General features: G+C 39.2%; 1 protein-coding gene across 5 annotated transcripts in view; it reads left to right on the top strand.

The window, feature by feature from the left end:
* Positions 1–25,971, top strand: part of tenm2b (teneurin transmembrane protein 2b) — a 349,866-nt gene that overhangs the window by 289,267 nt on the left and 34,628 nt on the right. For all 5 annotated transcript variants that reach the window (XM_082140873.1, XM_082140876.1, XM_082140874.1 and 2 more), the window contains 2 exons: positions 15,055–15,177; positions 24,674–24,879. In XM_082140873.1, the coding sequence (XP_081996999.1) occupies positions 15,055–15,177; positions 24,674–24,879 (329 nt within the window). The remainder of the gene's footprint in view (positions 1–15,054; positions 15,178–24,673; positions 24,880–25,971) is intronic.

Genomic DNA, 25,971 nt, shown 5'->3' with positions numbered 1-25,971 from the left:
GTCATGAGCACAAATTAGTGTAGTTAGCAGAGGGTTTGCTGGGCAGTGCTCAGTGTCCTCCAGTACACCATGGCCTTTCAAAGCTCAAAGAATGACCCTGAGATGACTCGCTCAGAAGAATGACATTTATCACGAAGAACGAAGCGCTTCAAAGCTTCTTTGATAAACCATTGATGTGTGTTATTGTTGTGGTACAATTGCAGCAAAGCAAATACCCACGCAGAGGGGCGGAAGGAGCCTCAGCGTGTGGACGTTTACTTCAGACGGCAATGTGTGATTCATCCGCCGTTTGATATGGGTTGTGATTCGGATGTATTTGGGGAAGGAGGGTTTGATCTTATCAAGGCACCTCTGCTGGGAGTCTAAAGTCTAAAGTGCCTCTCTTTTTCTTAAAAAGAGTTACTGTAAGTTAAGTTCTTAGTAACTGAGCAGTGAAAAGTTATAGGGTTTTCTGATGCATCCTCAAGTGAATTTGAAAAAAAAAGAACAGACAGAGAACACATTTGGTGTTTTTTCGTTGCTGAGAGTTGCACTTGAACGGTAAGAAAAGGTGGCACTGAATGTGAGAAAGAGACTGCGTGTCGAGTCTGATAAGAGTCGGACCCTTTCCAGCAATACAGTCAACGGTAAATGTCACCAAGCACCTTGAGTGTGTGCCAGCCTGTGAGTTGCACCTTTACAAAGCAGTGAAAAAAGCAGCTTTTTCTGCTCGAATAATCTGCACATTTACACGTTTAACATCTCATTTGTTTTTCCTTGTTTATTTTGCAGGAGCTTTGGCTCTGGCCTTATTTTTAGTTTTTGTGCACATTGCAGAGCCAATTTCTGCCTCAATACTGTCAAGCATTTATACACACACACACACACACACACACACACACACACACACACACACACACACACACACACAATATTTATGCTCAGAGTACTTTTGATGTGAGTGTGCTTTTAAATGAATGTGTATTTGTGTGTATCTTGTGTGCAGTGGTCTGTAAAGTGTTCTGTAAACTATTCCAAAACCTCAGGGACTTTTGCCCGTACAATGGGACTCTTAATGCATATGTGTGACTGCTCCACTGAGCTGTAACCACCCAGTTAGCAACACTGTTCATTGCCTGAATCACACAGGTTCTTTAAAGTTTGTACCACACTTCACAGAACACCCTGCATTTGAACACACAGTCAGACTGAAAGCCAAAGCTTTAACCCAACTCTGAATGGTAGTGTATTTATACTTTTTTTTTTTTTGGAACTGATGGTTACACCAGAATTTTTGAGTTGTTTGATTAACATTTTATTGAAAATGGCATTTAAGATCTTCCAAACCTAATGAAACTAATGAGTATTTTTTTTAAGAATATGCCACACGTGGTGTAAACTAAAACTAACATATTTTATTTATATACATTTATTTGCATGTGTCTATTTAAATATTTTACTTTATTTTAAACCCATTGGCTGCCATTCTTTCATATTTTTTCTGTCAGTGATATAAACATTTTTTTGAGCATAACATCCATTCCCAGAACTCCAAGTGTGCTCCCTTTCAAATCCAATATCCCAGTGCTTTGTCCAATACTCACCCATGGCCTAATTACAGTGTCAATCTCTTGGATGGCTGTTTCTGAGAATGTTTGTCTTGCCATTCTCATGTCAGAGGCAGCATCCCTTGCTTGAGATCTGGATACAGGTTGCTAGGAGACAGGTGTTGCAGTCCTGATGCGGGAGGTTGGGGTTCTGCACGGGGCACAGCGGCTGCATCTGACTGCCATAAGGCCACTGTGACTAATGTGGACTAATTGGTGTAAGATGATGAAAGAAGCAGATGAAAGAAGGAGAGATAAATGATAGATGTCTAAAGGCTAAGTGAAGTATTCTGCCCCCCACCTTCCTCATTGCACACGTGAGCTGAGTGCAATGTTCGCGTGCACGGCCGCAACCTTCTGATGTCTCAAACGCGCAGAAAGAATAAAAAACGCACAGAGGACAGATGCAAAATGTGCGGGGAAATCCACAAAAATAAGTAAAACAGATATTTCTGTATTGTGCTAGTGTGAAGCTCTGAATGGGGTATTTATTCTGTTCTTGTATTCAAATTAAGCGCGGTCCACTGCTGCACACGTGCTTCGGAATCGATAAAGAAGCAGCTGTATCAGTACTCTTATCGACAAGTAGTAGACATCATTGTATCGATGTATCGAACACAGCCCTAGTCATGCTCCCTGAAGCCATGTCGTGTTCTGTTCCCAAGCCTTGTTCTGCCAAGTCAAGTTGACTGGTCCTGTTAATCACACTGTAGACCCTTCTCTTACACCTTAACCTACCCTTTAACCTTGAAAGACCCATACTACCAAACATGTCTGTCCCTATAACCTTATCCCATATCCCACCTCATGTGTTCACGTGTTTCAAGTCAGTAAAGATTTGTTGAATAATTGAGATACATTTAGAATCGTTTCATAATAGTGATTCTTTGAATCGATTCTATGAATTGTAAGAAGCCTAAAGATTATCATCCCTACTGTTGAATTATGTACATTAAGGATTGTGAATTTATAAAGCATTTAGTCAGTTTTGATTTCCCGATGATTGTAAATCATCTATTCAGTTGCAGAGCGATGTGTGCCGGAAGTGTAATGACTCACCATTCCAGCTCCTGCCAATGAAACAGTGACTTGTTTATGAAACAGGTCAAGACTCTGTCAGGTCTACGGTAACACGCTGTATGTCAGTCAGAATGAGTCATCATGTGTCCATTTACCACTGCTCTCTGTCAGCAGGGACTTTTAGTGCCTATTTTATATTTGTCCTCACCACACACACACACACACACCCTGGGAGCCTGGTGGCACGCTCCTCTGCCCATACTGGCACGCAAACAAACACAACAATCAGTCACACACCTACACACCCCGAGATCTTGGAGATTCTGTCTTGTGGAGATAATATGTTCACCAGCCAATCTCTAACTCGCAGCCCTGTGCCGTCTGCCTTACTGACACACTCCAGCGTACATGCCCGAAGCTGATTAAAATGACACTTTTCATTTTTTACTTTCACTTTTATATTTACTTTCCCCTATATTCTGTGTTTGTCTGACATCTGCTTAATATTAAAGCCACTGAGTGACAGGGGAGCGAAAAAGTTTGATTAGAGCTTTGCGTGCATACGCTCGGATCGCAGGACAGAGATTGTGGGATCCCCATCGTCACTCTATACCTGTGATAAAAAATGCTGTCAGTCAAAGCATCAGGCTTTCCGCTCGTGCATAGGACTGAGAGAGGGAGAAGAGGTGAATTTTCTTGTGTGTGTGTGTGTGTGTGTGTGTGTGTGTGTGTCTTAATACCGTGGGTAGTGATTGTTGTGCTTTGAGTATTTGACAAGCTGAGTGGAATAGATTGGATCCATCTTGTCATGCCCACGCAGGAGGTTCGGGGAAAGTGTGTGTGTGTGTGTGTGTGTGTGTGTGTGTGTGTGTGTGTGTGTGTGTGTGTGTGTGTGTGTGTGTGTGTGTGTGTGTGTGTGTGTGTGTTAAACTCATAGACCTTGCATGCCTGAAACAACATCCATGATTTTTTATTTATTTTTATTTTTTGAGCGCATATGTGTGTGTGGCATTATAGGACGTTTTATCTGGGGATTGCAAGTTTTCCCAGGGTACTATGAGAGTTTTTTGGTCAACAGTCAAGACTGAGTGAGCTGATGTAATCAGATGGAGCTGGTCCTCGGGGTGTGGCGGTTCACTGTAGCCTTTCATTTATATTCATAGCAGCAGGACTTGTGCACCTCAAATCAAAACACACATCAAAGCCACACACACACTCGAAGGAGATCAGCAGCAACAAAAACAACGTTTCACCTTCAGGGAGAGGCTGAGTGTGTTTGTGTGTGTGTGTGTGTGTGTGTGTGTGTGTGTGTGTGTGTGTGTGTGTGTGTGTGTGTGTGTGTGTGTGTGTGTGTGTGTGTGTGTGTGTGCTTTTGAAGGTAATATACAAAGGCCGGTGTGTTTTTTGCTTTTGCATTCCTCTTTCTTGGTCAGTCAGAGAGTGTAATTCTTGGTCACACTTTAGATTAGGGTCTAATTCTCACTATTAACTAACTATTAACTATGACTTTTGCCTCAATAAACTGATAATTACTACTTATTAATAGTTAGTAAGGTAGTTGTGAAGTTTAGGTATTAGGGTAGGATTAAGGGATGTAGAATATTTGACCCATGCTGGGTCGCAATGAGCAAATTTTCACAAATTAGTTATTGTTATTTTCACATACTCTATTAAAAAACCTTCTAAATTATGTATGATTTACTGGAATCAGACAAAAGAAATACTGAGCTACACCTATTTGAAGATGATACAGTCAGCAAAGTCAATTTAGAGGAAAAATCGATATAAAGTTTTCTAAAGGATCCAAAACAAAATCACCTAGCTACCTTACCTTAAAATCCCTGGTAATAACACCAAATTTGGCACACACCAAGTCAAAACCAAATATTTATAGGAAAAATATTTATTCGACTTTTATTTCCCATGATACCACAATTGTTTGATTAACATTAATGAGACAGACAGCCTATATATTAAGACCTACTGTACCGCACAGATAAAATATAATGTTACACATCAGATGTTTTCCCCCAACAGTTAACCAAACGTTCACTTAAGACAACAGACAATATTTGCGTGAATTCTCACCAAGACAGATATTTTGAAATTCTGTAATTCTGTGTAGGCTATATGTACATATCGGTATCGCGCGCTGTCTGAGGTGTCTTTGTGCGTACGCTTCGGATCTGTCAGTCAGTGCGCATAAGATTGTTTTGTTTACATCAGCATCAATTTGAAAATAACATTTCATTGATTCAGAATCATGCCATCGAGCATTCGCCATGAATATTCACAAAGTTGGAATGCTGCGCTTTAAAATGATACCAAACTTGTGCAACGTCGGTCTCCTCGGCTGTGAACCGCTCCTGGCGCGCGCCTGGCAAATCCGCCGTTATAATAGGAATCCGCTTTAGAACAAGCGCACCTGCTCTTAAAGGGAATGTGAGATGTCGCTCTGATTGGTTTATTTCACGTTACGCCCAAACCACACCTATGAATAATGAAGCTACTTCAGACCAACCCCTTTTAGATTTGCGTCGGGCGCAAGAGGCATTTATTCCGCCGGGAAAATAGCAACAGCGCCGGAGATCCGCCCACAAAGTTACTTGCGCTTTGCGCTTGACACTTGCGTTTCAGATCGTTAAAATAGGGCCCTGGGATCGCTAGTGTACTATTAATATCATATAATGTAAATATCACTGCAATATAATAATATTCATGAATATTAGAGTTTTATATATTACATAATTTTTATTTTATATAATATTTATGCTGTAATTTCTTTACGTTCATGCCACATTATTTTGGTTGAACCTCAGAGTCTTTATTCTTTTTACGAAACAAACCACTTTTGTGGAGCTTTTACAACATGAAAGCTGCTCTAAAGACACTGAAAACTGTATCATTAGCCCCATGAATGTTTGTAGTGTGTAGTATACAACAGGCAGGACAGAGTGCTGCTCTTTTACTTTGAAGCACAATAGTGCATGCAGACTATAGATTTATTTAATTAAATCACCGCCTTTTGCAGTATAATAATCGCAATAGCCTGCAGTGTGATTTTGATTGTATGTAGATTTATTGTGCAACCCTTGTGTTGGCATTAAACAATCTTCTGTAACATCAGGTGAAGATTGCTGTGAAGTGAGGATGAGTTGCGTCAGGTTGATTTAGGTACATCAGTGTGTGTGTGTGTGTGCGTTCCATGGGGACATACTGCATGAATGTTTTCATTCACACAGCTCATTCAGGTAGCAACTCTTCCCAGAAAAAGAGGGAAGTTGGAACGATGAAGCTTTGGAGCTCCAGGAATTGGACTCCTACCCTCTGGTGAGCTTCCCTCTCACTGGATTCACTGGACATCTAGCTGTCTTCTGGTCCCTCCAGCCTTTGTAGCTGGACTTCAAAGTGGTTTCAGATTGTGCGATTTATTTGCTTTTTGCTGGAATGGAACTCATAGGGAGCAGCCTGTTTCATCCATACATATCCCTCGTGGGTATAAATGCAACACAAGGCTTAATAAATAATGAAACGGTGGGCAAATATCAGTAGTTTCTTATCTGAAGCATTTGGCAGTGAACAGTGTTTCAAAGGGTTGCAATAGAATAGCTAGTAGAACTGGGTTTGCTGGCTATGTAAAGTAGTCGTGTGTATGTTTTTGATTTTCTGAAACATTGGTGTACCACAAATCCTGGGGCCTCCCTGCAAACCATGAGATGGGGCTCCGCCTACACATTGTGACATCATGCACAAGCGTTTCTTATTGTGGGTGCAGCTTATTGGTCTGAAGTAGCTTCATTATTCATAGGTGTGGTTTGGGCGTAACGTGAAATAAACCAATCAGGGCGTCATCTCACATTCCCTTTAAGAGCAGGCACTCTTGTTCTAAAGCGGATTCCTATTATAATGGCGGATTTGCCAGACGCGCGCCAGCAGCGGTTCACAGCCGAGGAGAGCAACGTTCTCGTCAGGGCCGTAAAACACAGAGAAGTGACATTGGGGATGGAGAAACCCACCCAAATTAACTTCGGTTAAACAGGCGTTTGATCATTTGGGTAAATGTGTAAGCTAGATGTATGCTTTTATAATAAATTGTCAATCCGCTATGGAAAAAGCGCGTCTGCTCTTAAAGGGAATGTGAGATGACGCTCTGATTGGTTTATTTCATGTTACGCCCAAACCACACCTATGAATAATGAAGCTACTTCAGACCAACCCATTTTAGATTTGCGCCTGGCGCAAGAGTCATTTATCCCGCCGGGAAAATAGCAACAATGCCGAGACCCGCCCACAAAGTTACTTGCTCTTTGCGCTTGACACTTGTGTTTCAGATCGTTAAAATAGGGCCCAGGGAGTGCAAGTTCATTCCCTAGTTTAGCAACGTGCTTCTGTGGAGGGAAAAGCGCGCTTTGCGCGGGTGCAAAATAGGAATGATACATGCGTCGGTGTACAAAGTCAATTGCGCTGGGTGCAAGATAGGGCCCTTGGTCTTTTCCGGCATTTTTCATTTAATACATTTTTTTATACAAGTCTATTTCTTTCATTTTTATCCTCCGCTGTGTGTAGTGTTGTTTTTGGCGGCCTGTTTTAATTTTAGTTTTAGTCTAGTCTTTGTGTCAAGCTGTCGTTTTAGTTTTTATTAGTTTTAGTCACGTTCATACTCTTTTTAGTCTAGTCAAGTTTTAGTCGACGAAAACTGATGACATTTTAGTCTAGTTTTAGTCAATGCAAATTGTATTTTAGTCTCTTTTTAGTAATGCAATTCTATTTAACCCAGTCAATATAGAATTTCAAACAATGTTATCTTATTATATTTAGTATATTTAGGGCTGTGACGGTGGCATTTTTTTTTACCACCGCGGTAATGGACCAACTACCGGCGGTGGTTGGGGGGTTATTTAAAATAAATAAATAAATAAAAACTCGTTTTATATTTCCACACAAAGACGCGTGATATAGCCTACCACTCTGCTCTCTGAGAGGGATGTGGGACACGAGCAGGAAAGAGACCATCGATCTCTTTATGATATCTTCGTGTTTTCTACTTTATGTAAATTGGTCTGAAGAGCGAATTTTATCCTCCACAAGGGCGAGATATTTAGGCTATGTTTGAGATTGCGCTGCCAGAGAAAGTGAAACTAAAAATCACCCGCGCGTGTGAAGCGCGCTTTACAACTAAACTTGACGCGCCCTATGTCTAATATAACAAGCACAAACTGTGTTAAAAAGAATTTGACATGCAAGTACAAATGCTATCTGTCCTACAGCGTTTTTCTACTTTACCACAGTAAAGAATACGAATATAATAGGCCTAATTAAAAGCGAACCAATGAAGAAATGTTTATAATCCCTTTAGAAAATGGGTGAGTGAGTGAAGATTTGGGAAAAGAAACAAGAGATTCCATGCAGGGATGAGTCACGATTTTTGGATATTCGATTAGTTTATTTAATTATAGAATATCGAATAGGTTGTGCGATTATTCTCTAAAATAAAATCTCCATGTTCTGGTGCTGATGCGGTGACGCGTTCATGTAACCAGAGACGCTGCCAATAACATACAGCTGTCACAAAGAACCGGCAAAAGTAATGATTATGAATGTGTCAAATATATCAATGAGACATTTTAATAGAATAACTAATGGAGTAATATTGTTAAATTCGCTGATAATCGGGTGACCAGATCGCAAACCAGAATTTAAAGCCGACAAAGCTATGGGCACGCACAACTCTCTCATTCATCGTGACGTTATAACATTTCGTCTCGTCTCGTTTTGGTCAACGAAAATGAAGAGACATTTTAGCATAGTTTTTATTTTGTAAACCACATTTAGTCTTGTTTTTATTCGTCAACGATATTGCATTATACATGTATTTTAGTCATCGTCACATGACCTGCATTTACGTCTCGTCTCGTCTCGTTTTCGTCAGGTGATAACGGTTCGTTGACGACGATATTTCGTCATAATTTTCGTTGACGAAAGCAACACTAGCTGTGTGTGACAGTTACTTTTTAAATGTCCTGCACATTCATCCTCCTCTGATACTCTGGTGCTCAAGGTGAAAGCATGTGCTGTCAACTTTGATCATTTGAGGATGCATCGATTTTCTTTCTTGTGGCTGTAAGCCTGAAGAGCAAGATGAAATGATTTGTCTCTCCCTAAGTCTATTTACATCTATTTACATTCTCTGCTATGTGTAACAACAAAAACAAGTAATATATGGGGAAATACGGGAATGTGATTTATATATTATAATGACAGAATATGCTAATCAATGACTAGAAGATCGTTAACTCCACATCAGCTACATAAATTCATCAACTAACCACACACACACACACACACACACACACACACACACACACACACACACACACACACACACACACTCACTCACTCACACTCATGCACAAGCTCTTGAAGCTCCGCCCTCTGTGCCGGGAGCAGCAGCTCATTTGCATTTAAAGGGACACACACAAAATTACGCGTTTTTGCTCACCCTCAAAAAGGGACAATTTTAACATGCTATAAAAATTATTTTGAACTAAAATTTCACATACACACTCTGGGGATATCAGAGACTTATTTTACATCTTGTAAAAAGGGGCATTATACCACCCCTTTAACATCATAACGCAGCGTTGAATTCCTCTCGAAAGGGAATTTTCCTTCCCTCACATTAGAGAAAGGCAGCTGACACACAGCTGCTGCTTGATCATATTAATTTGTGTGTGTCTTCTGTTTGTTAAGCACCTGATCAATAATCAACATTTAAGCACATGATATATTGTCTCCCTTGATTTGGATTCTGTGTAAATACTTTTAGCCTCTGTGTACCCTCTTAGCATTTTATTCTATGCAGAGCAAAATCATAATACAGCAATACACTCAAACATTCACACATACCGTCAAGCCTCCAGAGACAAAACGCAGGCACCTTAACAGCACATCGACCACGTATAGTTGTTTCATAAAGCTGACACCACTATCTGTTTAGTGTCGTCCTCAATTTCCAAGCATCTCTCATGCTGTCAAAGGTAAGTCAGCTCTTTTCTCCAGTTATTCTGCAAGCATGAGCTCACGAAGGAGATCAGCTGACTTACCTGTGACTTGGTTTTCAGGGCCGTGCCTAAGGGCAGTGCTTCTCATGCATTAGCTCATACTGTAGCTATCACATCAGCAGCACCTTCATATACTGTACACATATATCAGAGGCCCCTTATGGACCACCAGTGGTTTTGAACAACTCACACATCTTATCAAAATGAAGTTCGTTCAGAGTAGAAATGTCAAAATACATGTACTTTATATGTATGTACCTAGTAAAATAATGTGAGAATATCTCTGATAACTGATACTGTCTTTCTGCAGTATTGTTAGTGCAGAGCACTTAGTTTGTCTGACCAACAGATCTCAAAAACAATATCCATTTTTCATACTATGATTGTGATACTCTTATTGTGATGCTATAACATACTATTATTTTTAATTCTACTAAATGTTTAAACATATTTGATATATATTTTATATACCTTTTTAAAAGTTTGTGGCCAGCACATTTAAAAAAAAAAAAAAAATTTTTTGAAAGAAGTCTCTTCTGCTTACCAAGGCAAATAAATGCATATTTAATCAATGAATTGGGTTGATTAACCCAATCATTTTTAACTGTAATATTGTGATTATTATTACAATTTGAAATAAAAGTTTTGCATTTTAATATATTTTAAAATGTAATTTATTCCCGTTATGGCAAAGCATCGTTACTCCAGTCTTCAGTGTCACATGATCCTTCAGAAATCATTCTAATATGCTGATTTGATGCTCAAGATACATTTATTATTATTATCAATGTTGTAAACAGTTGTGCTGCAAAATGTTTTTGGTGGAAATCGTGATACTTTTTTTTTTCAGGATTTTTTTATGAATAGAAATCAAAAACAGCATTAATTTGAAGTAGAAATATTTTGTAACATTATAAATGTCTTTAATGGAGCCTTAATGAATGAAAATAATAATTACTGACCCCAAACTTTTAAACAGTAATGCATTTTTTTTATTAATATAATATAATTTTAGTTATGGGCCATAATATGAAAATAATTATTAGATTATCATCATTTTTATGTTGGTGAACCTAATGTAAACCCAGATAGTTATGTCAGTAAAATGATTTTAATAAGCCAAGATAAAAAATATGATTTTTGTCAAATATCGGATTCGACATTCTAGTGTAAATCCATTTCGATCATAGAACAGTAATGCATTTTTGACCTAATGCTTATACGAGTCACATATTCAGTTTAGGGTCAGAATTAGGGCTTTTATCTGACCCTAAACTGAATATGTGATTCGTATAAGCATTAGGTAAAAAATGCATTACTGTTCTATGATCGGAATGGATTGCTAAAGAAAGAGTTCCACTTTTACAGTGCTGCTGTCAGCACCAACTCAACTGGTATAGCTCAGTGAAATAAGCTTTGCAGCTTAGATTTCATTTTCTCAGTGTGCTTTTAAGTCCGAGAAGAAATCCAGACTGAAGATGCAGACTTACTCAGGCAAGACAGGGAAATACTTGTGTCATCTGTATCCCAATCTGTTCTCTCACTCCTTCTCTTTCTTCCTGTTTCTTTCTCCATGCTTTAGGTACGTAATATTATTCATCACTTTGAAGAGGTGAATTATACATAGAGATTACATAAAGATAGGGGCAGCATCTCATGAATTTCACATCTAACACATTTTCTCTTAATAATTAATGCTTATTGCACAGACCAAAAATGTTTGTTGAAGATCTCCAAATTTGATTAGCCAAAAAAAAAAAAAAATTGCAAAGTGCTAATGCTAATGATGCCAGACATGAAGCCAGTGTCCGGCCCTTACCTGACCCTTAACCATGCCCACATTCTTCCACAGAGGATATGAAATAACCAGGTACTTCTTGTGCTGTCCGTTTTATTCTCTAGATCAGGGGTAGGCAACCTAAGGCACGCGGTGTTGGCACGCGGAGGGTTAATCGCTGGCACACAAGCAAATGCGAGAGAAGTGTATGTATTTCATTCAGATATAGTCTAGTTTTATGCCGGTCAAATGCACTCGGGCTCCCCATGATTAACATCGCGCAACATCAGCATCACACGTGCACACGGAACGCACATGTAGGAAACCTCGTGAATTACGGCCGTTTCACGCATATTTTTTTCGGCGTACATGTTAATCCACACCGGGAGCAGGAGCAGCGCGTGAGCGCCCAACAGGAGCGTCGCGTGAGCAGCAGTGAAGCAGGGGTTTCGCCGCCGAGTCTATTTTGTCTGCGCTGCTCACGCTCAATTTAAAGCCCCCTTTCACACAGAGATTCCAGAAAATACACGGATAAAGTGACCCGAGATTTGACCCGGGTTCGTTTGATTTTGGTTCATTCACACTGCCAGTGATTTTCCGGAATCAGAGAGTGCGTTCTCACACAAGCCGTACAAATCCCGTAAAGACATGTGACATCGATGTAACTTAAAATGTCTTAAGTTTGCCTATGAGCTGCGATTTCTCTCTCTGATTCGATCATAAACTTGCACATAACGTATCGTTTCACTAGCTGGCGAACGATCCCGGCTTCAGCGTCATCACTACGACACGGCATTATTACGGCTTTTGTTCACACAGGACTCTTTTCGTTCCGGGACTGAACACGGCAATGTTACTAGGTCCCCAACCCGGCATCAATCCCGGGTCGTGTTTGCATTCACACAGAAGGCAAAGCGCTGTGCGCTGGGTTCAAAGCGCTGTGTGAAAGGTGCTAAAGTGAAAGCACACTTTTGATGGACAAAATAAATATGATTCCAAACAAAAGTGCCCAAAATGCACAGAATGTGCACGTCTAGTGTGTTTGAACTGGATTAGGTTATGTCAGAAAAGAAAATGAAGACTCAAAAATATTTATATAAAAGGTACCCATTTAAACTTGTTTTTATTGTTCAGTTTGGGTAAAATGATATGGTATTTTATATATAAAAAAAAATATATAGAAAATAAATATTTGTGTGTGCTGTAAAGTAGTTAGAAAAAATGAAATCGGAATCGGCTAAAAAAATAGGTATCGGCAGGTCAAACTCAATGAAAAATCGGAATCGGCCTAGAAAATTGTAATCGGTGCATCTCTAGTTAGGAGTTATAAATATTATTAAATTGTCTATCTAAATCTAAAACAAATTTCAAGAGAAATATTTAAATTTCTGTACTGTTTCTGTGTAAGCCATTATAAAAATGTAAAATGTTTGTGTATTTATATGAGTGTGTATGTATATATATATATATATATATATATATATATATATATAGGCTATGTGTGTGTTGTGGCACAGTGATGAACTTGGAAACTTAAAAATGGCACTTTATGACAAAAAGGTTGCCGACCCCTGCTCTAGATGGATGCTGAATGAACATGCATGTATGTAATTTAATGTTACAATTATTTTAATTATATTTGTTTATTCCACTGTTACTGTGGTTACTGTTGTTACTGTTAATTGGCTATCCTCTGTTGACAAATAATTGCCTTGTTAACACATTTGCAGCAAATTAAAACTTGTAAAAATGCTGTTGAAATGGCTGAACATTTCAATTTATGAGGCATTGACATATTACTTCATATAAATTCACATGGATTGTTAAATACTTTTGAAGCTTATTGATCAAAGATTTGAAGAGGTTTGCCTGTACAACTGATAAGGCATCTGTCCTTATCCAGCTGTAGTGAAAATTGCCATTTATTTTTTTAAACTTTGTATTAAAACATGCTTTAATCTCAATATGTTGACCACACTTGCTACATTAGAAGATAAAGTGATGCTAAAATGCTTTTCGGTGATATTTAAAGGTTGAGTGATTTTCTTTTTTCCTTTTGTGATTGAATTCAAGATTGTTTACATATACGTGAAGAAAGCAATCCATTAGCCTTTCAATTCAAATCAATGGCTCACCAGTGCTTGCTGCCCTGTATGTATACTCTGCAACACTAACATCTTGCTTTAAGAGAACTCCAGAAGCATATGACTGATAACTCTCTATTATAACGGGGAAATACACATCAATTTCAGATGAAAGCAATTTCTGCCTTATTATATTATTTATAAAAAATAAAGAAATTAAATATATAATAAATTAAATATTTGTTTTTGTGTGGAAAAATCAGCTTTCAACCAATAGCTTGCAGAGGAATAAAACATTAGCCTATGTTAAGAATTTCTCCACAGCACAAGATGTTTCAGGTCATAACAGACCATCTCTGTCAGCGAGCACTGCGATGAAATGGACAAAAAGAAAGCAGGAGGGATGGAGGATACGCGAAAGGTGAAAAGAACAATGAAGGAGCGAGAGATATTGCTGATTAGAGGACAGAGAGATACGATGAGGAATAGTGCATGTGGGACAATGACTAGATGGCATCAGAGCATCTGACAGCCTGAAGGAGTCAGCTTTTTCTTTTGACCCCTCTACACAAGAGTGATAACACACCCTCAAATGTACAGTCAGGAGGTACCAAAAGACTGAGTTGGCATTGATTTTGCGTGGATGAGATTGAGGGAGGGATAGAAGAACTAGGGGTGGAGGTGAGGTGTTATGGTTGATACTGCAAACGTCAGCATTTTCCCGCAATATTTTATGTCCGCGCGCATGTGTGTGTGTATGACTGCACTTGTTTTTCCTTGGGGTAACTCGTTTGTAATTTTTACCAGCACATCACAAAAACTAACTTTGTCTGATCATTATCATATTTCTTAAACAGACTTGACAGATTTGAATATTGCATATTGAATGATCTCCATTGGAGCTAATCAGTCTCTACAAACTCTTGGAAGTGCTGAAGCACTGAAGCACTGATTATAGTACATATGGGGTGCGGAGAGAAGCAGGCATCTAGCCAAAATCTTTTCTAGCACACACACACGCACACAAGAATGTGTAGAGAATATTTGGCATCTGTCACCAACTTTAAACTGGCTTCAGTTTTTTATTTTTATTTTTTTTTTTAGACAATTTTCTTGTCCTCTCACAACCTTGCTTTTGCAGTTTCAAGATAAGTGTCATTTCCTTTCTGAAATCGTATTGTGTTGCATTTAATGTTTTGTTTTTCTCATTTGCCACCCGCTTTTATGTGACATATTCATATCTTTGGAGAATTTAGGATTCCTGTATTGGTTTGGATTAAACCTGGTCCAACAAAACCTGTCTGGGCACAGAGCCCAAACAAAGCACAGACTGCAGTCAAAGTGTCATTTTCTATAATGAGTGTATTTGTATGCTAAAGTCACCTCTGTCAGCAAGAGTTATAGTTGTTGTGTGTCGCATGCTCTCAGCTGTCAGGACGTGTCATCCGTGGCATACATAATGTAGTTGGAAGGTGTAATGTAGTGTCATGTTCTATTTTTTAATTCTCTCTTTCTCTCCCTTATAGCTCTTAATCTGCTTGGCTTGAATTGGCGGCTGAAGCCCACAGAAGGGCATCTAGTGAACACTGGCCTCAGCATGAGTATTCCTGGCATTGGCGATGTGGCAACAGTGCCCTCCGGAGGCAGAGGTAAAAGCAAAACACGACCCTGAAACCCTGAAACATGACCATGTGAAATCCAAATCACCTGATGACATAAAATGCAAACCCCCTGATGACATGAAATCCAAACTGCTCTCTGTTTACACGTCAATCGTTTTATATTGCACAATTCATGACCATTCATGTTGTTCCAGTGGGGTAAAAAAACGTAGTCATAATTCTGTAATTCTGTAAAAAGTACTTGTAATAACATAATTACAGTGTAATAAAAGTAACCATTAGTGATGCGTGGATCGCAGTTATATCCGCGGACACTGCGAATAATCCGCGGGTTGGGCGGGTCTGGTAACAAAAAAAAAACATTCCAAAAATTGCGGGTGGATGAGAGATAAATCATTAATGTGTGTTGATTTTAAAAAAGGCTCAGAACTGTCATTTCACGGTAAAACGCAATGAATGTGAACAAGCTGTAACTTTTGTGTGTGCGTGATGTGCAGTGCATGCTTTCAGAGCTCTGCGCTTTCATTGACTTAAGTGATTTAAATCTCACAAAATCATATTTATGGCTTCTAACTTAATAAAACAAGCTGTGTTACTATGATGAATAATTACCTCAAAAGGTAGATCTGTATGTGTGATGTACTTTATCTGAATTGAATATATACACATCTCTCACTTTTGTGCACATACCAGCAATTACCCCTCCGTGTGCCTTATGCTGCGTTCACACCGGACGCGAATGGCGCGTCAAATTCGCGCCTGCCGCGTCTAGTTTGACGCTTGACCACTCTGTGTTAATTCGCGTGTCTAACGCGCGTAAAAACTAAAGTTTGAAGCGAAATTTACGCGCGTCAGAGGTGAAAGTTTTGGCGGCCATCTTTTTTAGATGTTTATCGAGCATTAGCGTTAGCATTAATCGAGAGAGTCACCGCTCGTATATGCTCTGGAGAGCAGAAACAGCTGCGTAGGGGACATCGTCGCTGTACTCGGGTCCACCAGACCCTCCGGAGGGTTTCAGGAGTTTCACAATTTGCTCCAGGAGCTAGGTTTGGTGGACCTAACGGTGAGGACGCTGACGAGGACAGCGTAGGCCGTATAAGGCCTCGGCCTCGAGTGGTCGCTGCCTGTCGAGCCCGCGCTCTACAGCCCGGCGCGAGGTTCACCCTCGCCCGCACCCACCTAATCTGTCATTTATTTTTGTTTTGATAATAAATGGAGTCAGCCTCCAAAAGTGAAACCTGTCCTGTGATTTTTGTTTTTATACACTAAATTGTGTTTGTTGTCTTTACATTAGAATAATAATGTTTCATATAATCTAGAATAGATATGGAATAAATAGCATTCAATACAAAATGAGTATCTCTCATATATTGAAATCGAGTTTTTATGTGAAAGATTTGCTTTGTTGTGCATTTTAGTCATATTACAAAATAATTTATTGAGGCCAAACATAAAATAACATTATAAACTGTCACTTCACCACGTGACAGCAGCAAGCAGGCTCCTGATTGGTTAACGCGGCGCGAATTCACGCAGAAGTTCAGATTTTTCAACTCGGGCGGCAGACGCGAATTCGCATCAAACCCGTGAATGCACAAATAGCACTAATAAAATCATTTGCGCGTAACGCGCTTAACGCGCCAGACGCTCAATTCGCGCTATTCGCGCGAACTTGACGCGCGAATGAGGCGTATTCGCGTCTACCGCGCCGCGCTCTACGCCTCATTCGCGCCGCAGGAATTTTTTACGCGCGTAACGCGTCTTTGCATTGACTTAACATTGAAATCACTCGCGCCTGACGCGCTATTCGCGTCCGGTGTGAACGCACCATTATAGGTTTCTGACCCCTGGTTTAGGCTATTAGAGAAATACAATTTTGCCAAGAAGAACTTTTGCTTTGAATAAATGTTCATTTAAAAGCAGCCTTCAGTGCTTAACAGGCGCGTCGTTAGACATGGGCCTCCGGGGCTTCAGCCCCGGATGTTTTTTTTATAGCCCCGGATCTCAATTTTTTTTATTTATTGATCATTATTATTAGGCAAAGTGGCAAGCAGCACGAGTCCACGAGCCGTGAGAGCAGGGCGTGGACAGTAGCGTGAGTGTTAATGAGTCACCTGAATTCAAGTTCAAGCACCGGTTTCAAGTTTCTCACGGATGAACTTCGGGGGCGCGCGCGCCGCACCGGTTTAAAATAACTAACGCAGTCAGCACCGCCGCACAGTCTTCAGTCACACCAGATGTTGTCAGGCTATATGTCAGTAAAACTCAGAAAAACGAACTTACTTACGTCGTGCCAGCCGTTTGCTCGCGGCTCAATCACGCGCAAATGCGGCGCGCCCTGTATCACGCAAAATAAACTAGCATGTAACGTCGTGTTCTGTCGTCAATTAAGTATTGAAATAACCAAAAGGGAGATTAAAGCTGCGTCAAAACTATGTCGGGGCTTTTGTATTCCTTTGTAGGCTACATAAATGTTACACATTTTGGCGTAGCCCTACTCAATTTTCATTATTAATATTCTAACATTTTATCAATATTGCAAAGTCATCAAAACTAACTAAATATTTTGTGACCAAAAATGTGAAAAATAGGCCTACATCTAGCCTAAATGATCGTTCATGACATTCTTTTAACTATAAGCCACCCAATTTGTCTAGATCTGTATTATTTCCTTTGTATAATGTGCTTAAATATTGCTGCGCAGTCGTGTGATTTAGTCTGCTTGATTAAAATTATTACAATGTATTCCTAACTCTGATATGTAGCCTATATATAAGGTCCTCGAATGTGTTCGAAAATTTCACCAGCATCAGCCTTTTCACAGTTTCTATCACTCCGCTTGTCTGTGTTTGCACAACTTGCATCATTAGGCCAGTAATGGTGACAAGTGACTGTCTTTATGAGTGAACAATTGAAATTTAATTGAACTGATTTAATAGTGCCAAAAACATTGATTAACTCAAGAAAGAAACAAGTTGCTGAAACCAATCTTTAATGCTAAAAAGTTTACATCTATGCAAAATAATCCTTGAAAGATTTCTCATTTAAGGCCATTCCTGTTTGGAATATGTGGTTGTGTATTGTCAACAATAAGCAGAAACATTCTGCATTTCCATTTTCTAGTGTGGATCATTCATTTCAACATTTATCCTCATTCTCATGTTTAAGAATCTGTTATCTGCTTGACAAATAATTTATGCTACTGCCGACTGACATGCTTTTAAAGCTATTGTTATCAAAAAATGTTGGCCGTCAAACACCTTAAAATGTACATATGTAAGTCTGAGAAATAAAAATTTTCTCGGGGGAGCATGCCCCCCAACCCCCCTAACTACCTCACATTTGAATGTGTGTGTCTGTGGGTAGTATGGCCTGGTGTGGCCACAGTGCCAGGACTGAATTTTTTAACCAGTCTGCCTGCATATAGGCCTACAATATACATTATTCTCTATATCGAATCATGTTATCTTGTTACCCACCCTAGCCCCTGACGTTTAGGGCTCAGCCCCTGATGTTTTTAAAACCTAGAAACGCCCCTGGTGCTTAACACTGAGATTTTGAATTATTGTAATGTGACGATCAGGTGCGGATATCTAAATCAGAGAAAAAAGGTGCGGGTGAGTGACAGGTGGATGATTTGTTTTTAACAGCGGATTCGGGTGACGTTAGAGCTGATCCGCGAATCTCTAAGCATCTTTTCGAGCATAATTTTCTAGCTGATTTTTTTCATTAATTAAAAAGTAACTTTTTGTTTGTAATGTATTAACTATGTAATAGCATAATAAAACAATGCAATGCAAGTAAGCTTGGTTCACAAATCAAGCCCAATTCTATATATTTTTCTTGCTATTTTACTAATAGAAATAATAACAGTGTAATGAAATATAAATCAATTACATCATAAACCATTTTAGTATAATACATTTTTGTTACTGAATAGTTTTTCATTAATTGAAATTGTTTTAATATGACCTAACAATAACTATTTGATAAAATATTAACAACAACATTATGGCGTAAGTGCATCCCTACATTTTTTCGAACTGAGTATTTTGTTTCACTAAGAAATATGCCATGTTATAATAGATTTTGTATTGTCTTCAACTGGTCCAACTCTTCTCAATGCTCCTCCTGCAGTTCTATATGTAATGCTAATGCAGTTATTTGAAATGATGGCTGGATTTAGTCACAGTTGGCTTGTTGTTACACATGTAAGTCTGTGTCAGACTGAGGTTTTGTAAGAATAATCTGAGCCCAAACAGTGATTCTTCTTTACTGGTAATTGAGAGAGTACATTAGTGTAAAATTACAGTCTTGTGTGCCTTTTTCTCACAGCGACCTTTGATAAACAGTGTTATTTAGATCTCAATGGACTTTAGTTAATGGTTCAAAGCTCTGGCTAACTAACTCTCAGTGGCTCAGACACAAAGAATCTTGGTGTCTGTTGTCAAATGATTGTCACATCAAATGATTTATCATTATCAGTGTCAACACGTTTAGATGATAACGACTGTCGCTGACCTTTAGAGAGTGCCGGTATTGACGTTCTTCACACACAGTACAGCTTCTTCTCCCTTTAGATGATATGTTACTTTATGGAAGAGGACAAATAGGTGCTAATGCAGTTTCAACTGAGGAGTGTGTGTGTGCACAATCCTATTTGTTTTGGACTGTATAATGCACAACATAGGCTCATTGGAAAAACGTGCTTCTAGCTACATTTTGGAAAAAAACTCAAAAAATGTGCCTATACATACAATTCACTACAGTGTCCAGTAAAACACCAACAACTTGTATTTCCATTCACACAAATTATGATTAATGGCACAGATTATCAATTAATGCATACTTTCTTTTGCATGGTTTCTTGACATGCAATACTGTTAAAACCTAAACAAATATATTTTACCGACTGCCTCACATAACCAGGGCTGCGTTTCCCGATAACGTTGTCTCTTAGCGCGCTACGAAGACTCTTAAGGTATAACTTAACTAAAGGTATACCATTTCTAGGTGTGTTCCCCGAACCATACCTTAGGAAGCTGCTTAAGATATACCTTCTTACGTGTGACGTTACCCGGCGCTGTCCGTGGTGATGGTGCTGAATCTGTTGATATCGATGGCTTGAGAATCAATTATTCTCTCGTGCAGGGGCTGCTCCACTGCATTATGCGAGAAAGCGGTGTTCTTTATAAAAGAAGTACTTCAGAAATAGATGAAATTGCATTTATTAGGACTCATGGGATATTATAAAAAAAAAATAATCCAAACTATAATAGCCTAGCCTATATATTTTAAAATTGTATCATATTTAATTTTTTTCCGTGCTTTCTTCTCTTTCCCATTTTTGTTCACTGAGGTGGAGCTGCGATGAAATATTGTTCTTGTAAATACTTTTCAGCATTTCAGTAATAAAAGTGTACATCTTACGTACGGTGCTCGGCAGTGATCAAAAAGGATTTAAACAGTGAATTTTGAATCTCTTCTTGTAAACTCAGAGATGTGGATTCAGACGGAAATTAAATTACCACACGACCTGTTTGTCAAAAAACAGTAGGTATTAATTACACAGGCCAGGGATTTTTACACAGGTTGGGTGAGAAAAAACACTGACATTATGGATTCAGACGGCAATAAAATCATCGACTTACACTTGTAAATGTTTAAAATACCGTACAAGCCCATGAGAAACAATAAGCGTCCGAATAGGACTCAACTGACAGTAGCCTATGCTTTCACTGGCATTTGAAAGCGCTCCGCGGACAGCGCAGTCTTTTAGAACAACTATTCGCTGTATCGCTGCCATAGTTTGAGCAAACTCCCCACCACAATCATTCCCTTTAAATAGACTATTAAGCCTTTAATGGTTTGCCAGCTGATGCACCTTTGGATAATATAATTAAAAATCTAACAACAATCAGTGTAATGACAATTTTATTCTTTGCATGAAAACACTTGAATTCACCTAATTGAACACTGTCTGGGTGTATTAAAACTTCAGAATTATATTCGTATAGACCTGCAACAGTGATAAGGTAAAGCTAAGAGTGGTCCAGACCAACCTTCAGAACGTATGACTTACAGAAGGTATACTTATCTAAGAACGTTTCTGGAAACACATATTAACGATAAGGTACAGCTTAAGGTGTAATTTAAGAACGACGTAGCGTTAAGAAGGTTTCAGGAAATGCAGCCCAGCTCTATATGTACAGTATAGCTTTTCTGACATTGTACAAGTCTTGTGAAACACGAGTCACAACGCTCGATAAAAGAGCTCAAACACTTGTATAAGCAAGCTAAAATGCCATGGTTTACTCACATTTGCTTTTGTTAACACTATCAGTTATGTTTAGGGTAGGATTTTAATGTAGATGGTACATTACTTTCAAATGTGATTGACCTTTTCAGAGAAAATTGAACATGCACCACTTACTGGACTTGCCACTATGAAAATGCAGCAGAACATGCAAGGAGCAACGGAATATCATTTTTCAGAAATGCCACAGTCACGTTTTTCTAATGAGCCTGGGTTGGTAATGGAAGGACTCCTGTCTGATACTGGATGAACATAATGTGGGAGGAAGGACATCAGGTGCAAAAGCTTTAGAGTGCATTTGCTTTCTCTCCTGCTCTGTTTTTCTGAAGTGTTTTTTCCCCTTCACTTTGATGGAGAGCTTGGAGAAGGGCTAGCTGTCCTACAGACACACAGCCACATATTTTGCTCTTATTTCCAGTGAGCTGTCAGTGGGGGAGAAGAAGCATGATGCTGGGCTCACACCGTTCTCCAGTTTTAATGTTGTTGTTATGAGGATATACATGTCAGGACCTCAGTGAATCTCTCAACACAAGCATCATGTGCCTTTTTGACTTTCTCATGAAAAGTGCTTCTGATAGCGTCACGGACAAGCAATTTTATGTATGCATATAGCATGAAAGCCAGACACAGAAAATACAGAAAGCAAGCAAAAGAGGTCAAGACTGAATAGAAAACATCGCTGAACAGGGGCGCGGGAAAATGTTTTAAGTTGGGGGTGCTGTTTTATTTTATTTTATTTATTTGTCTAAATTTATAATTTGTCTCCACATTTGAATAAGAACCCATATCGAGTCTATAAAACATGTCAAAACTCCCATGAAGCACAACAAGTGTACCTGTGAAAACATTTGTTTAACAGCGGGACATTTGACTGCACATCACATTTTTTACATTATTGATACTGCTTTCAATCTTAATGCAACGTCTACAAGACATAAATTAAGCCTTTTGAGGAATCTTTGATCCTTTTAATGATAGATTCTTCATCAACATTTTCTGCTTGAATCAACAATAGCAGGTCATTTGACTTGTAATGTGAAATACATATGAGTGAAACAGAATTTTCATTTGGAAAATATAGGCCATTACTTGATTTCATCCATTGGGAATTGAAGGCTTGAAAATGAACAGACTTTTGCTTTTCTGGTCCAACCCCCTCCAAGGGCCATTTGGAATTCCTAAAGGCAAAAAGGTACTGATAGTGATCAAGGCCTATTAATAGGCCAAGATGTGTGTAAAATCAAGGGTCTGCTAATTGTCACACATTTAGGATGGTGGGGGAAGCTGCAATCTACTGATGGGTCAGTTTGAATGCCTCACATTTGGGTTTCAGTCACATGGTCAAGGAAGGGATGAAAGAAGGTTGTAACTGTTGCTCGCGGGCTTCTTTGGCTCTTCTTTGTCTCCTCTTGGGAGCTTTGCTCTTCATCTCTACCTGAGCTCTGCCTTCCATCTCTCTTTCTCTCTACACTTTATCGCTCTCTCTTGCTCACTCTCTCTCTTTTTCTTAGGTAACATTCTACATACATTCTAAAACTTTTTTATTCAATTTTATACATCTAATTTATAACTTATTTAAATGTAACCATAACCAAATACTGTTATTAAACCTTCTCGATTATAACATACTGTATGTGCTAACTAATTTTGATTCAGTATTAACATAGAAGTGCTACCAATTGCAATACTATATTGTCATACCATAGCAACGCTCTCCCACATATTTTGCTCTTATTTCCATCATTGGTATAAGTTGCAGTGGGTGGTAATAGACGAGAAGTCTACTGGTTTATACCATATTGCTAATGATGTTTCTTTAGTCAATCAGCAATCCTGCAGCCTTAACCACTGTTGGCCAACCACCCTTACAGAATCAGTTTATTTGTGGGCAGTACATACCGAAATTAGGAGTTCCATATGGACTTACACTGACCCCAGAGGGTTGTGTATGTGGTGATACTGGCTTCCTAAGCACATTCAGCCTTTCTTCAGTCCCTTAAACTCCTTATATACTGATACAATCTGTCATTTTCTCTAGAGATAGCTAATAATTTAATATAGTATGTTATTTAATAAATTCATAAGAGTTATTGTAGGTTTATAAAAGGCAGGCTGAGGTGACTGACCTAGTCGTATCCAGACTAAACAAGAAAGTCCATCCATACCAAGACCTGGGTGTATGTGTACATTTGTAAGGGGAAAGGAAAGAGCCTTTTTCATTGGCTCTGATATAGGCAGTTCTGGCTGATTGAGAGCATGAGGAGTGTGAACTTCAGCTCCTCAACAGAAGACTCTTCTCATGCTCCCTCTCCATGGGATTTTCTCTCCCACTTTCTTTTGCTTCCCCACCTATCTCACTTTCTCCATCTCTCTCTCTCTCTCGCTCTCTCTGAATGTATTGCTCTCCTTCAGCACAGAGCTGTTCATCCATGCTCCGTGTTAATGAGGGAGGTTGGTGCGAGCTCCCACTGGTTACGAGAATGGACCGCTTTAACCGACCTGTCACTCAGACCTGACACTGCGTGTACGTGCAGATGTTCTCCAGCAAAAAAAAAAAAAAGAGAGGCTTGATCCATTTAGGGAAAGAGCCTGCTTGCGCTCGATCAATTCAATTCATCTCTCTCCATAACTCGTTTAAATGCAGCCAGAGGTTTTTGCAGGCAGGGAAACAGATTGTCTCTGCTTATCAGGGCACATCAAGCATTGAGAAAGCCGACTAGACTGACAGCTAACACCAAGCCCACTCATGTTGCGCTGGCCCATCAGACATAAAAAGAGTGTGTGTGTGTGTGTGTGTGTGTATGTTGCTTCTGATACCATCAAGGCCCGTTTGCTGGGTTATTTTCTGATTGGAGTTGCTGCGATCTATCTGCGCTGTCAACATGGCAGCAGTTTTCTCTCTAGAGGACAGAATTAGCAGGTGTAGTGGGAAGGGAAGTATGCGTGTGTGGCCATTGCTGTCATGCAGAGGTATTATGATCTCAAGGGAAAAGACAGGGTTTGATTTAGGGTTGATGACTTTGGCAGCCCGCACCACACACTCATTAGCGCAGAGCTGCGTCTCTGAAGAATAATATATGTTGATTTTTCTTTGTACACACTGCAAATATTTTCATACAGAGCTGAGGATATTCCCCATTCTCCCTGTCTTTGAAAGACTTTTTTTTATCAAACAAATCTTGTTTCTTCTCTTGGCGTCCGTCTCAGGGCCGTGGGTCTTGAAGAACAGCAGTATAAACAGCGGGGAGTTGGAGCTGGGTCAGCGTGTCAGTCAGGATGTTCCTCCAGGCGTCTTCTGGAGGTCTCTGCTTAACCTGCGCCAGCCACACTTCCTCAAGTTCAACATCTCCCTGGGCAAGGACGCACTGTTTGGGGTCTACATGCGGAAAGGCCTGCCTCCTTCACATGCTCAGGTGAGCAAATCGCCTCATGTCTTGTTTCCTCTCTTAAAGGAGCCATGTCCACTTATAATTAAGGTTGAGTATCCAGTTGTTAAATACTAAAACCACGTTCGGTTCAGTTTTTGTTAAAGGGTTAGTTCACCCAAAAATGAAAATGCTGTCATGATTTACTCACCCTCATGTCTTTACAAACCCAGACTTTCATTTACCTTTGAAAAACACAAATGAGATGTTTTAATGAAACCTGAGCGATTTATGTATGTTCATTAAAAGTCCATTCCACCAAAATAATTCAAAAATTTAATAAAGACATACAAATATAATCCATATAAATTGGTTCTGTTTACCGTACAGTATTTGATTTGATTATTGTATGTGTGTTGATGTTTATATGTAAATAAAAGCCTAAATTAAATATGTGCATTATATAAAGCGATCTTGTCTCCTCAGAAAATCTAGACTAGACAGCTCAATTCATATAGATTACTTTTACAATGTCTTTATGGACTTCTTGAATCATGAAAGTGGTGGTAGAATGGACTTTCATTTGAGGGACAAAAATCTCTCAGGTTTTATTAACAATCATTTTATTTGTGTTCAAAGATTAACAAAATTCTTGAGGGTTTGGAACGACATGAGGGTGAGTCAATTATGACAGAAGTTACATTTTTGGTCGAACTATCCCTTTAACGCTCATAAGCTTTAATTGAATATGTTGAGAGACAAAGATAATATAATGAGTACTAAACCGACATTGTGTCTTAACTAGGACAACTGTGTTGCAAATGAATTAATCTTATGAGCCGGTTCTTTTTAATGATATATTATATAATGAATTTTAATGACACTGTTATGTTCACACTGCCCTAGCAAACACCAAAATCAAGCGTAGCGTCAGTTCTGGCAGGTCACGTTAGTCAAGCACGCATCAGCTGACTCTCAGCTGATACACGTCTACCTATAGGAATACAACGCCTATCACTGTATTCATATATAAGCTCCTTCAGTATTATCAGCAGCTATCGCATTTCTCAGGAGCCAGTTCCCTCCTCCATCCCCAGCTCCTCCTCTTGTCAGTCAGTATGACATTCTGATTCCCCCTGA

Source organism: Leuciscus leuciscus (genome assembly GCF_965113295.1).
Source record: "Leuciscus leuciscus genome assembly, chromosome: 16".
Classification (NCBI taxonomy): Eukaryota; Metazoa; Chordata; class Actinopteri; order Cypriniformes; family Leuciscidae; genus Leuciscus; species Leuciscus leuciscus.
Note: the sequence above shows the minus strand (reverse complement) of the source record. Positions and strands in the feature narration are given on the sequence as shown.